Source organism: Poecilia latipinna, unplaced genomic scaffold (genome assembly GCF_001443285.1).
Source record: "Poecilia latipinna isolate Pla-1442-1.1 unplaced genomic scaffold, P_latipinna-1.0 Scaffold1365, whole genome shotgun sequence".
Taxonomy (NCBI): Eukaryota; Metazoa; Chordata; class Actinopteri; order Cyprinodontiformes; family Poeciliidae; genus Poecilia; species Poecilia latipinna.
Window position 1 is genome coordinate 274,561 of NW_015113981.1, and position 14,385 is coordinate 288,945.

Genomic DNA, 14,385 nt, shown 5'->3' on the forward strand with positions numbered 1-14,385 from the left:
GTGACCGGAGGCCTGTTTCTCAGTCAAACATGAACAAAGACAATAATAAAGAGCTCCTGCCTCTGATGCATCTTGCAGTCCTGGTTTGGGATTTCTTGCGGGTTGGTCTAGCCAAATCTTCTAGGCAAAATGTTTCTCTTCTCATGTCTGAAAACTATTCTACACAAATGCTGCAGAGCAATGAAACTATGAAATCTTCACAAGAGTGGAGAGAAAAGCATAAAAAGACCTGACCAGAAAGAACTTGCCCCTTGTTCCTATCAGCTCAAGTTAAATATTTCTCCATTCTTGTATCATCAGGCTTTTAGATTTGCCCAAATAATCATCATTATTACACTTTCCAAGAACTCTGATGCCAGGTTATTGGTCTAGCAAGTCCACAAAAAAACTAAACACAGGACAATAATTTATTTTACCAGATAATTTCCTCCCCTCCCCCCAAAAAATGACTGTATATTAACAAAAAAGAGCAAACATCCAACAAACTGATGAAAAAACCTCACAGTGATAATCTGAAGGAGCTCGGGAGGGAGATGGCGTTAGGTCGATCGGGGAGGCTGGTTGGATCAGAACTAAGGATTGATTTAATGGAAACGGGTTGAGATCGGAGCTTAACTCAGCAGCTTACCTTTTTGTACCTGGGAACAGGAAGCTTTATTCCATCAAACATAAACCACCAACACAAATAGATGCAATGAGAGCATGCAAAAGAAAAGAAGGAAAACAGATGAGATAAAAACTGAAACAGTTCAAAGTGAAAAGATTAGAGTTGCAGTGAGTGAATTAAGACAAAAGGTTTTAAAAAGTTCTGCCAACAAAAACAATAAAAGGACAGACATTTGTATCCACAGATTGAAACATTGTTTACAACAGCCTGCTTGGTCTCATTAATCCATCCATCCATCCATCCATTTTCTATACACCCTTGCTCCTTAGTGGGAGGGCCTATCTCCAGCTAACGTTACGGGCGAGAGGCGGGGTCACCCTGGACAGGTCGCCAGTCTGTCGCAGGGCAACACAGAGACAAACTGGTCTCATTAATATTTCAAAATGTTCTTAAATCATTGGATTATCATCATTTCCAGTGAAACTGCTGGTTTATTTTTATGGCATTTCTCTCATACCTTGATAGTGCTGGAGTCTATTGCTAGAAGATTTTCTATGTTCAACCTGCATTATGCTAAACAAGAACTAGGGTTCTTGTCAAACATTTTCCATCTGGTTTTTAAACCTTTTGAACCTTGATTTTCTTCAAAAATAGAGTAGAAGACTCTGTGTCTGATCTGGACACCGCAGACTAAAACATTAGTTAGCGGTGTCCACTACTGTCTTCTGTCTAACTCTTAACATTAGTTAGTTAGGGGAAGCTAATGCTAAGGCGCTAACTTCAGCCATGTTGATACTCACCATATGCCAATCTATTATAGAAGCTGTTACAACATAGTATATCGCCCTCAGCAGGCCCAAGTTTGTCCTTACACACCGACCTACCTGGTTTCTGCTTCAGGGAGTGGTTCTTTGGACCAGACCTGCCACTCTATGAAACTGGGTTCAGTTTTATTGTTTTGCTGATTTTGGCTAATTGACCATAGTAGAGCTTATTGAGAAAGCATAAAAGACACCATCCAGTGGGGATGGATGGATGGATGTATGATGGATGAACAGACAGATGGATGAATGAACAAATAAAACTATATTTGTAGTCATTTTAGCTCCATCAGGAACTCTTTGCTTTGATCTAAACTCTGTGTCTGATCTACCAGCTGATTCGGGAACCTGACGGAGATCCGCCTGATCTCATCTATCGGACTTCTGGCTCAACAGAACCAGCGTTAACGGCTCAGGGAGGAAATCACAATTGATTCTGCTGCGGCTCAGCTGTAGCTCCTCGCTTCATCCTCTCTGCTCTGTTAGACATTTCATCAATATTCAGAGCTAAACTGTGACAACTCCAAAAGAAGTTAAAACCTTCTGCATCATACAAGTAAAAAAACTACAATAAACTACCTTTTAAAATCATTTTTAATGTAAAGTGGTAAGAACAAAAAAAAAAAAAAAAAAAACAGATACAAAGACGTTGAATGGAAAAGATGTAAAACTTCTGTAAGAAGCCGAGCCAGAGGATGTTTTTTAGATGTGGGCGTAGCAGGCGATAAAAGGCCAGATGGAAAGCAATGAAAGAGTTTTTGTTAGTAAAGGTTGTAGAGTGGGTGGTGCTGAGCAGACAGGTCGCCATCTTGTAATCAAACTGTCGGAGGATCTTTGATTCACAGACAGGGGATAGATTTACTCAGCTTGGAAAAGAAAAGGATTAGGCCAGAGGTTCCCAAACTGTGGGGCGCGCCCCCCTGGGGGGGGGCCGGGGTCTTGCCGGGGGGGGGGGGGGGGGGTGGGAAACGGCGCGGTAAAAAAAAAAAAAAAAAAAAAAAAAAAAAAACATGAACACTGTATGCGTTGGGTTTTTACCTTAGAATGGCCAACTCTCTGTTATTCCTATGTCAATTTGATACAGTAGAGGCTTCCACACTTCCCATGTTTGTGTCCTCTGTCACTTTTATCCGCAGTTAAAACTGTTTAATCCGTTGTTAACATGTTGTAACCTGTAGAAAATGTTTGGAAACCACTGGATTAGGCTAACCCACCCCAACTTTATTAGGATAGTGATTTAAACCAACATTAATCCACAGTTAACGGGTAGGAAGAAAATCATCTACTTGTCCTCTTTTGTTTTAGGGATGATTACTGATCTGCTGATCAGACAAAAATAGCGGAGCAAGGAAATTAAGACTTTTAGGGTGGGAATCTTTGACTCTCATCAATCAGCACCGAAATATATTAAAGATCTGCTGTTGTTGTTATCACCTTTCCAGATAGAGGTGGGCAATATTTAAAGAAAAAAATTACATCACAATATATATTTTTTTAGATACTTCCCATAACAATATTTTTGGTAGTTTTTTTTTTTTTTTTTTTTTGATTTGGCCAAACAAATATCTTTTTACTTTCTTTAATAAAATGTGTCAAAGAAAATACAACAATAATATTTAATAAGAGAAAACTTCAAAAAGTAAAAGACTGTGCTCACTTACTTTATCAGAAACTTCATGTTCCCTCAAATGTAATCACACAAAAAGTGGAACATTGACCAGCATATCTGATGTGTACTGATGATTTAAACAGCGGCACTTGCTGGTTTTCACAATTGCTGACTCTATGATGTGTTGTTTATGTTTTTATGTTGTCATTGCCTTGTTGCTGAAATGTTCTTTACAAATAAACTTGATTGATTGTCTGATAATGATTCGATTTGATTTTTGGGGCGTTGATTCAAACACTCATTGATTTTTTTTCTTTGTTATTTAGTTTACAATTGTCCGATATCTTCATAATTCTTCACCTCGTTGGATAAACACGTCAAATAAATGTTCTGTAATCATGTCACCTGCAGACACAAAAACCAAATAATGGAAGCAGACTAGTTGAAATGAAATGTCAACATTGCTGTCTGAGAGGATTTCTCCATAAAAGATGGCCACAAACTTCTGACCAATCACACAGCTCCGTATGGCATTGTTTCATTTTGCGAACCTTGCAGATGGTGAAGTTTATGTCAAGCTAGATCTTCCCGGGAATTCAGAGGAATTTTAAAATCAAATCTGAAACAAACCAAAGGTCAGAAAACCAAGGTATCAGTTAGTCAACGACCAGCTCAGCTACAAATGAGTCACCGATGTTCGTCTAAACAAGTTGCAATAAACTGATGGATTAACATCTCAAAGTGATGAAAGGAAAGAAACAATTTAGCTTTTGTACGTTGACATAAACTGGACTTGACCACTGAGAATCAAAACTGAGGATTGCTGTCATACACTAAAGGATGTTTGTTGCACCAGGTTTTAATGGAAACACCAACTGTGGACCCAGACATCATAAACACAACCTTCTTTTTATTGAAGAACAAAAAGTCATGTACATCCAAACATTGATTTCTGAAATTCAATCGAGAAGCGCCAAATATGAAGAGGAAAAAAACAATTCTACTATAGTTTTTTCAACTGTACATTTGAATTGAATTCAGTACATTTAATGCCTCATTTTCACTTAGTGGTATTGAACTAATATCCAGACTTTAAAATTCTCCCTGGAGCCTGAACTGAAACATTTGGTTTCTTTTTTATTTCCATCATTACTCAGTTTGCTCCTGGGATGGATTTTTTTAGGGCAGCTGGTAATGGGTAAATTCAGTCATTTCAAATCTGTGCCAGTTGTGTGTTAATTTTTTTTCCACATTGCAGAGTCTTCTTTAAGACTATTAGCTTTATTAAAACCTGAAAACTTGAGGATCTTCGGCTGCTTTTCTGGAGACCTGGGGAAGTAAAGCCACCTCTAGACCAGATCAAGAAGTCTGTTATTTCAGTAGTTCCATTCTACAAGGAAATCTACAGAACACAGATTTATTAGATGGAAATTAATGTAATTAAAATATTTAAATTCTGTTAATGTAGACGATTTTAGCTTACAGATAAGGAAAACCCAAATATGAGTTTCTTAGAAATGTCAAATATTAAATCACACTCAAGAAATATTTTCTTATGTTCATTGTACAGATCTGGATTCAGCGCCTGGTTGGGTCTCATTTTGCATGAATTTCTGTTCTACTTCATTCTGAAGTGTTCTGGAAGTCCAGGTTGCTGTGATAACGGCCTTCAGGTTGTTTGCAATGTTGGTTCTGGTGTCTCTCATCTTCCTCTTTATGATAGTCAATAGGTTTTTTATGGGGTTAAAGGTCAGACCAGTTTTCAAAGTTCATTGGAACCTTTCACCAACTTTCAGGTTTTCATGATCATTTAGAGTGCAAACGATAACTTTTTATTGATCTCATGTAATATTCGCAGTAGTTGTTTCTTATACAACCAATGTGGGCAGTTACCCAGGATGGCTTCTGCTCTAGGGTGACGTGATCTGTCACACTAAGTAAACAGTTTTTGCAGTGGAATCTTTAGCTTATTTCCTTGATTGAAAATTGATTAGTTAACAAAGAGTGGGACTTTTTATAACAGTTTTGCAAATTAATTTTTGTGTTTCTTGAAGTGTATCTTATTAAAACATTTTTTTTAGACATTCCTCGACTGTGGTGCGGTGAAATTTGTGCTTTGATCAAAATGCAACTGAAGAACACATTTCATAAATGTTTCACTGATGGAGTAATTTATTTTAAATTGTATTTTCTACAGTATTTTTTGTATTTCTATTGTGTCTTATTATTCTAGCTTCTGCCACATTTTTCAAATAAAATATTAACAGAAATTGAGTGTGACTGTGGTTGCACATGATAATCGAAATGATGTCACGGTGGTGGACGTTGTCCCAGGGCACCAAACAGACTAGGACCGCCCTTATGATGACAATCATCAAACTTAGCAGAAATGACTGTTTGCATCTAATGAATCTGGACCACTTTCCCTTTTTGAACTGAGCTACATTAACTTTATGATGATATTTTAATTTATTTGGATGCAGACATCAATAACTTTGTTTTTAAGACCAGATCTGACTGCTGATTTAATTTATCAATTTACTGAATTAACATCAACAGTTTTTCCAAAAACCCATAAATTTGGTCAGAAATTATATAAATGTGAACAAACTCATGGCTCAAGAAAACATGTGTATTGTTTTAGAAGTTTGTGTCTCAGCAGCAGATCGTCACAATGGCTGTGGCCAGCGACTATCACAGTACGAAGTGGCAAGTTTGCTGGCAAGCCTGAAGACATTATTCTCGGGAAACTGTAGGGAAATGACAGCTGTTCCTGACTGAACACCAAACTGTGGGACAGATGGACAGACAGGCTATCAGATGGACTAATGTCACCATCCTGAGACCATAACAGTAAGAGGACAAAAGAAGAGACCTGCTTTTCTAAATCAATGTGTCGCTTATGTTTTAGTGGCAGGCGGCAAGAAAATCTAAGACGATCAGATGGGAAGTCAAAGACCTCCAGTCAGGAGAGACTGGATGCCAACAGGAACATCCAGTTAGAAGTTCAGGAAGTTGTTAAAATGTGTATTTCCTTTGAAAAAGGTTTAAGAGCAACAGTTTGTACGAAGGTGAGAGGAGAAGGAGCTGCTCCTCCAGTCAGGCTTCCTGCAGGGAGAAGTTCACTGGAAAATTACAGCCGAGTGTTGAAGCATGTCTGATTTTGGACGCAGTTTACTCAATAACGTTGCTTTTTCTTGTAATGGCAACTTAATATTTTTTAGCTAGCAGTAAAAGAATATTTTAAATACTCAATACCAAAAAGGCCAGATAGTTCACTGAACTACAAAAAAAAAAAAGATATACTTTTAAAATATTACCTTATTGTTTTATTTTTGGTAGTAGTCTTTACACTGCAATAAAACAGCCTTCATATGTAAATTCTTCTGAAATTCTTCTATGAATTTAGAAGAATATTTCCTGATCCAAACAGAGTCTGAGAATTCATCAGAATCTATTAGCTGAATAAATGGTTAACTGAGTTTTACTCAGTTACTGGTTTTATTGGAGCAACAGTCGGTTTGGCAGCAAAAGGAACCAGCGGTTAGAAAGCCCAATAATGGGTTTAGCAAACTAATTACACAGTGGGGACGGCCACATAGCAGAATATATGAAAGAGTAAATTCATTTTCAGTGCTTGGCTAGGCAGCAGCTGAAGTCTATCTGCAGAGCAGTATAGAAAATAACAACCATAAATCAATGTGGCCTTCTGCCCACTCTGCTGTCCAACAGCGCTGCCAAGAACGGCTCCTCTGAAGCCCGGTTTCCTCCAAACCGACTATTCACTAACACAAAAAGAGTTAGAGTTGCTGACGGCAGCGGCAGCCATCAGAAACATCACTTCATCACAGTAAAAAGGAAAGAGAGAGCCTTTTCTCTCCGGTATATTATAGAAAAATGAAGTTTTTTTTTCTTTGTTAAAGCATCTTTATTACTGAACCTGTCCAGTGAGCTGGTTCATTACAATCACCACCGTAAGGATTATTTAGCAAAGGGAAGTTTGGCTTTGGAGCTAATGTTTCTGTAGTGGAACTGATGCTGTGATTTTGCTCTCATAATTGCAGCGTCAGTTTAATGAAAATGAGAAAGAAAAAAATCTGTGCCAGAAAAAAATAATAGACAGAAAATGATGAAACAAGACTCGACACTGTTAATGAAGGAAAAGTCTACAAGAGCAGAAGAGATGGTTTTAATTATCTGACACTGTGAAATGTTAGAGAAGAACGTTAAGAGTTATATATTCTTCTGAAAGTATACAACTAGTTAAGATTGGTAAGGCAAGGTAATTTTATTTATATAGCATTTTTTCAGCAACAAGGTAATTCAAAGTGCCTGGAATTGCAATATACTTATACATGTCTTTATACAATAGATCAGCATCCAGATGGTCTCTGAAACTTTAATTAAAACAATGTTATATCTATGCTGTGCCACTAGGTGGTGATAACATCAAAAGGAATAACTTGAGCTTGGCTAAAGCAGTGCCAGGTTTAAAGGTGTTTCCATGCCTGCAGACTCTGAACTGTTTTAAACAAACCAAACCCCTTGAGCCCACCTGTGGTGCCGCTGCGCCAAGAACCACCGAAGGAAACGACACAAAATCTCTGAAGAAGACACAGAATGCAACTTCCTTCTAGATTAAATGTAAACAAAAATAGAGTGGTGTCGGATTTTAGCAGTTGTAGGATTTCTCTTTTGTCTTTGCTAAAAGACAACCAATCATTTCTTCAGATAGCGCTAAACATGTACGTTTGTTTTGGTTGTATTTACCCAGAATGCCCTTCTCTGTAGTCCACTTTCTGCTTTTGGTCTCCAGTTCACTTGGCGTTCACATATGCATTCAAATTGCACCAGAGTTGACTTCAACCGAACCCAGACTGAGGTTTTTAGTTGGAGCAGAGTTCACTATTTTGGTCCGTAACAGATTTGATTACACATTCACACCTCCCCAAAAGAACCGGACTTTCTAGGCAAATGGAGTGGACAGAACAGGTCAACTAGATTTTTCATTAATATGTAGTAGAGTTGAGTGGAGAGTACAGCAGAAGATTAAAGGCAGATGTAAATGGATAGAAAAGTGGATGGACAAAAATATGGATGGATGGATGTTTTTGGTCAAAGACTGAAGGAGAAACTGAGCCAGACATTGTGTAATAGTCTGCTAATATTCTGGTTTCAGGTTTAACAAAGGTATATTTAAAAATAATGTTGAAAGTGAATAAAAAAAATACATTACTGCTGCTAAAATGTTATGTTGCCTATGACATTTTTAGTTAAGAACAGAGTTGCTTCATATTCTTCATAAAAGTTTAATCTAGTTCAGTCACAGTCAGGTGACATTTAAATCAGTGTGAACCAAGAAGGTAATTTAAGAGATTTAGTAAAAGATGCAGCAAAATATGAAAATAACATCCCCATAATTTTAACAGAAGCAAACTCCTCATTAGAGAGAAAATTTAAATCGCCTCAAGATTTTTTTTTTTATGATTTTTTTTTTCTTTTTTACATTTTCTGAAATTTCTGACGTTTCCAGACTTATTAGGATTCCTGGGAGCTGCTGGTGTTCCAGTAAATGTCTTCATTACCGCGTTTTATGACAACAACACAGAAACTATGAAAATTATTCTAGTGTTTTTAGTAGGGTTGGTAAATATGGGACGTGTAAAACAGCTTTCACAATGTTAGTTAGCCAGGTGGAGGGCAAATAGTTATCTAAACATTTGGAAAATATTCTAAAAACCACCAGTTTATATAAATCTTTATTTTCTGACTGATGTTTTATTGCAGTAAAATTCATTTCTTTCACACTTGGGACACCAAAAAGATCAACATGAAGATGCTGAAGGCTCACCTTGGCTTTGTTGATGTTGCAGTGAAGCGCATTGTTCTCCTGGTCATACTGCAAACTGAACTCCAACGTTCCCAGAGTGGCTGAAAGAACATGAGGCGACAAGAAGACATTAGGAGAAACTAGATGTTGAAAGGAAAACTTCATGGCTTGTGTTGAAATATTGACTACAGAAAATCTCCCTTTCAAGTCGTAACTGGGGGTAGTTGGAGATGAGCTCACTTTCCCATTGGGAAGTCCAAATTCCAGCTGATTGTTCCTACTGGGAAGTTGGAATTCCAAGTTCCGAGTACAAATGGAACGCATCGTTATGTAATGTATGTGGTTTGGGCCCATCAGCTGCTACAGCCAGCTGGATTTGGACTTCCTCCAGCACCAGCAGCTCTGTTTCCATTGGAATTGTGCAAACTGGAATTCCGAGAATAAATTTGCTTAATGGAAACACAATGATTTAAAAAAGCATTTATTCATAAAAAAGATTATGCACTAGGATGAGGTGGTGTTTTGGCTGTAATTAAAGTCTTTTGGAAACACTTTTTTTTGCATCACACGAGTCACATGGATCAACAACCGGATGTTACTGCTGGTGGAAAAGATGAAGAAGAAAACAGGAAGTGGTAGAAGGATGCATGTTTTTTTTTATCACTAATGGAGTGAGCAAACTTACTCATGTCCGATTTTAAATGCGTTTCTTTTTAATGGGAAGGTCGTAATGGTGAAATTGTGTTTTTTTCAACATTAGCAAAATATCAACAAAGTTTCGTAATGGAACTTGTCTTGATTACTCAAGAGTACTTAAATCCCATTCAATGCTGGATTATCATCTAAACTTATCTAGATGTGTATGTTTTTGTTGAAAACAGCTTGGGAAGCCTTTTCAAACTTGACTTGACCCAGTATGAACTATTCAACAATAACAACTCATTTCTAGTTGGTAGATGCCCGTTTTGGATGATCTGCATCCTGTTTGTGTTGCGTGTTTCTTGTTTCCAACATTTTAACAGCAGCCATAAAAAGATGTGCCGGTTAATAACGACTCGCTGCGCCACTGGGTGGAAACCCTCTGTTTCATTCACACTTTGTTATAAATATATATGAGCTGTAAACAACTTTAGTTTGTATGAATCTGTGATGGTGCTTGCAGATACCAACACCTCCCACATGTTTTACCTCCTTAAAGTCTGAGCTGTGTAATGTGGGATGGATCAGGGCTCAGGCTTTGTTTTACATAAAGTAGAGAGAGTTTAGCATCATTACCGAAACTTTATTTGAAAAATAAAGATGTTGCTCATTTGTGCAAGTGAATCCACTTAGTGGAATCAAAGTCCTCCTAAACCAAGTTGCAGATAGATCTCCATCAGTTTTACTTTGTATCGATAGCTGGTTAGCTTCCAAAGCATCCAACTCTAAAAGATTTAAGATTAATTTGTGATTAAAGTGCTCCTGAGTCCATTAAAACCCAGTGAATCGATGTTGCGCCTGGAAAAAGCTGAGCTCAACACAGGCGCAAACAGAACCACAAAAACAAAAAGATTTACTTATTTTGTTTCCAGATAGAATGAAACATTTCATGGAGTCTGGAAACTCTTAACTATATATGAGCATATATGGTTTCATCTGTAAATAATGTTTTACAACTTTAAGTTTTTGAATCAAATGTTAAATTGTACTTTAATACAAATCAATTACTTTAAAGGACTTTACAGAAATCAAACACTTTCCAAACCTTGAAAACATCTAATTGAGACAATTGGGGGGAGGATTTAATAAGTTGTGGCCTCAGACTTTTTTGAACAGAATATGAAGGTTGTTTTTTTATGTTTATTGTTATTATATATATATACATATATAACTACACTTCCTTCTTGCAGCAGCCTAATTTACGCGACTCGGAAAGGTGGAAGCCTTGTCTGATTCAGTTCAAGTAGCTACTTAACTGCATTGGAAGCAATAATTAACCAATTTAAGTGAAAAGAGTGAATCATAACATAACTGCTGCTAAAGGAAGGAACAAGTGAACGTAATAATTACTTCCAGCCGAGTCTTTTATTTCAAGGTTATGAGTCATTCGAAAGGAAATTGACTTGAAATTTGCGTTTCCTGGCAAGCCGATTCTTTCGTTTTCACATCAGAGAGAAACACAATAATTCAGAATGAAGACAGAACAATGTCTGTAACCGCAGACATTGTGGAAATAATAGGAACTGGCTGTTTTCCAGTGAGAGGAGTTAAAATGTTTACAACATAATCATTTCTCCAACAAAATATTGCTTTTTTTCCCCTGCTGTGTGAAATGATTTGTGTTCTGGGGGAAGACTCCACTTGAAGCGCCATTTTTATTTTCTAACAGAAACATCTGCTGAAAGGTCAGAGAAAAGTTAAACATCAGTTGCGAACAAAAAGGCTGAGTTTGACCCCCATTGGAACATTTAATTTATTGTGTTTTATAATAACGTCGTAAAAGTGAAGCCACATTCTTTACGAGCTCTCAGTGTAAATCTAACTGTCGTCTGTTGCTGTTTATTAAGCTATAAAGTAAAAGGGACGTTTGATCTGAAATGGTTCACTCCATTTCTTCCATCAGGATCCATTAACCCACAAACACACCGAGCGAGCGTTCATGTGGGCAAACCTCAAGGCACATTAACCTGAGCAAATCTCATGGCGAAGCTCTGCCTCGTAGCAAAAACACGCAGGAGTCACCGACGAACAGATGAACAGAGATGGAGAGAAAAACTTATCTGAACGATGAGAGATGAGAAAAGAAAACCTACTGAGTGGTTTCTACCTTCACCCAGTATGGAGGGATGTTTGAGGGAAATATACAACCTACAAGAGGAAGGAAGGAAGAAAAGAAGGAGAACAGGAAGAAAGGACTGATGGAAATAAATAGGAATGAAGAACTGAGGGAAGGAAAGAGGATATAATGACAGAAAGAACTGGAAAGATGGAAATAAGAAAGGGAGAAATTAAGGAAAGAAGACAAGAAAGAAGACAAGAAAGAAAGGAAGAAAGAAAGAAAGAAAGAAAGAAAGATGAATCTAAGAAATAATAATGAAGGAAAGAGATATGAAAGGAAGTGAGAAAATGAGGGAAAGAAAAGAGACAAAGAAATGGTGAAAGGAACAAAGTGGAAGGAAGGAAATAAGAAAGGAATATTCAAAGGACTGACTGCTCTTTATGAGAAGACAAACATCTTTATTCAGAGTTCAGTCTCCATCTAAAGGCTCCAGATCCATCATTAAATCCAAAGTAACCATTGAAAGACTTTCAGCTTTTCTTGGGGAAGCCGGTTCTGTAGCAGTGAGCTAAATCTAAAGACATTTAAACATGCCTCTTGGTTCCATGCAGCCTGTAAAGCGTTGTGACAGCTGATGTGACGAGCAGCATGTTGTTGGTGTCAGAGGGCCTTTATGATCTGCTGTCTGTGTGTGTGTGTGCGTGTGTGTGTAATGTTAATAGAGCCGATGACAGAGACGCGTCCGACAGGAACAGCAGCATTTCTGACTGATGGCTCCTGTCAGAGCTACGAGTCGCACCGCACCGGCTCTATTACTCCCCTTCAGGCCAAACCGGCACTGAGTGCTGCTGACCGACTGGTCACCTCCCTGTCCATGTTTCTGTTGGAAAACAAGGACTTTCTCTGTACAGGGACAAACACATTACAATCTAATTATTGGCTTGATGGTGGCAGAGGGAAATGTAGGTTTTTATTCTAAAGCAAATGAGAAAATCCAGTCAGTTCAGAGGCTGGTGTGAGAAGAGGACATAATGAGAACAGTCTGGGAAAATTACTACCAGTCTTTATTTTCAGGTAGGACTGATGGGCAATTAGACCATTTAGAAATCAAACTGCAGAAGCTGTTCTAAGAAAAATGAATTTTGTGAAAGTAGGTCATCACATCAAATCTTTTGGTTTATCAGTGAAAGTAACTCTTAGCCGTTTTCACACCTGACAGGCCAAGTAGACTTGGTTTGATTGGGGATCAAAGCCACAACATTTGTTACACTTTCAGCTGCTGCGGTTCACTGAGTCAAACCAACCAAACTAATTGAAAAACCTGTTCCCTTCCTTGCCTGTGGTGGCGCTCTTCCAAGATCCACAGAGGGAAAAGACAAGAAAACCTCTGAGTAAGACATGAGGGTAACTTCCTTATTCGCACAATGTTAACAAAAATGGTGCGTTGTCAGATTTTAGAGGTTGTAGGATTTCTCTTTGTGGAGTGATTTCTTCTGCTAGCACTAGAGTAGCCCCATTGTTTTGGTTGTATTTACCCAGAATGCCCTGCCGAGCATAGGTTTGTAGGCAGATTAGTTTTAGCATTTTTCAGAGTTTGATTAAGCATTCACACTTCCTGAAACAAACCGGACTTTCTAGGCAAATGGACTGGAGTTCGATTAAAGCGGACTGAAGGTGTTAATGCCCAGTTAAAACTAGGAAAACATCCATACATTGAACCATAAATGGACGGCTCTCTGTATGGACGGATGGTTGGGTCAATGAGTCAATGGATGTAGGAGTCAACAGATGGATGAAAGGTTGGGTCAGTAGATGGATGAATATACAGAATAAATAAAACTTTATTGATCCCAGTATCTATTCATCTTCCAGTCCAGCTTCAGGCCTCATTAGATTTCAACCAGCAACATTTCACTGGGGAAGTGTCCGGGTCTCGTCCGAGCGTCACTTCTATTTGACCTTTTATCTATGAAGAATCAGACACTCTAATCCGAATCCCTGCCAAATAACGGGGGTCGTGACCCCATCATCGTCTAGAAGACACTAATTTCTTCTGATCAAGACAAAAATGACAAGAGTTACCCTCATCTGACCCTCACAGAATATCAAACCCATAAAATTCATTCACAGCACAACTTTAGGCACTCGTTAGCATTTGCGCGTATTTATCTGTGTCCCAGTAAATGGCAAATATTTGTTTTGGATGTTTTTACAGTAAAAATGTCAATCCTACATAAACTGATTGAATCTGACAGTGGCTCGGAAAGCACGAAGAACTTCCACAAAGCAGGTTGTGTTACTGTACACCAGTCAAACGAACACATTGCCCAAGTGTTAATTTGTCAGCACTCTGCAGTGCTTGAATGAACAATTAGATTGCATGCTTTGTTTCAGCGTGCCATTTTGTGCCTCGCAACGAAGCAGAAATCTCTCATGAGGGGTGACAGGTTCCGGAAAAGATTTGCTTCGCCTTTTAGCACCAAACCGATTTGTTGTTTGATGAAAGAGAGACAAGGGTTCTGACCTGCGCCGCCTCCGCAAGGTAATCCGTTAATGGCACAAGCCGTAATTTAATGAAACATGAGAAAAACTTCTCCCAACCAGACAACGCTTTAGTTCCAGAGCCAATGACTGCACACACTCGCATGTTAATGAGGATTCAAACATGGTGAACCAGTGAACATCTTAACGTCTTTGGAGAGACTCACAATCAGTTGAACTGTGAAAACAAGATGTTTAATTTACCAAGTGCTGCTGACC

The 14,385-nt window shown here is 38.2% G+C and overlaps 1 protein-coding gene across 1 annotated transcript in view; it reads right to left on the reverse strand.

Annotated features, from left to right (window-relative positions):
- Positions 1 to 616: 616 nt before the first annotated feature.
- Positions 617 to 14,385, reverse strand: part of LOC106962048 (double C2-like domain-containing protein beta) — an 80,240-nt gene continuing 66,471 nt past the window's right edge. The window contains exons 2-3 of the mRNA XM_015056197.1: positions 8,889 to 8,968; positions 617 to 652 (exon numbers count right to left, since the gene is read on the reverse strand). Coding sequence (XP_014911683.1) covers positions 617 to 652; positions 8,889 to 8,968 — 116 coding nt within the window. The remainder of the gene's footprint in view (positions 653 to 8,888; positions 8,969 to 14,385) is intronic.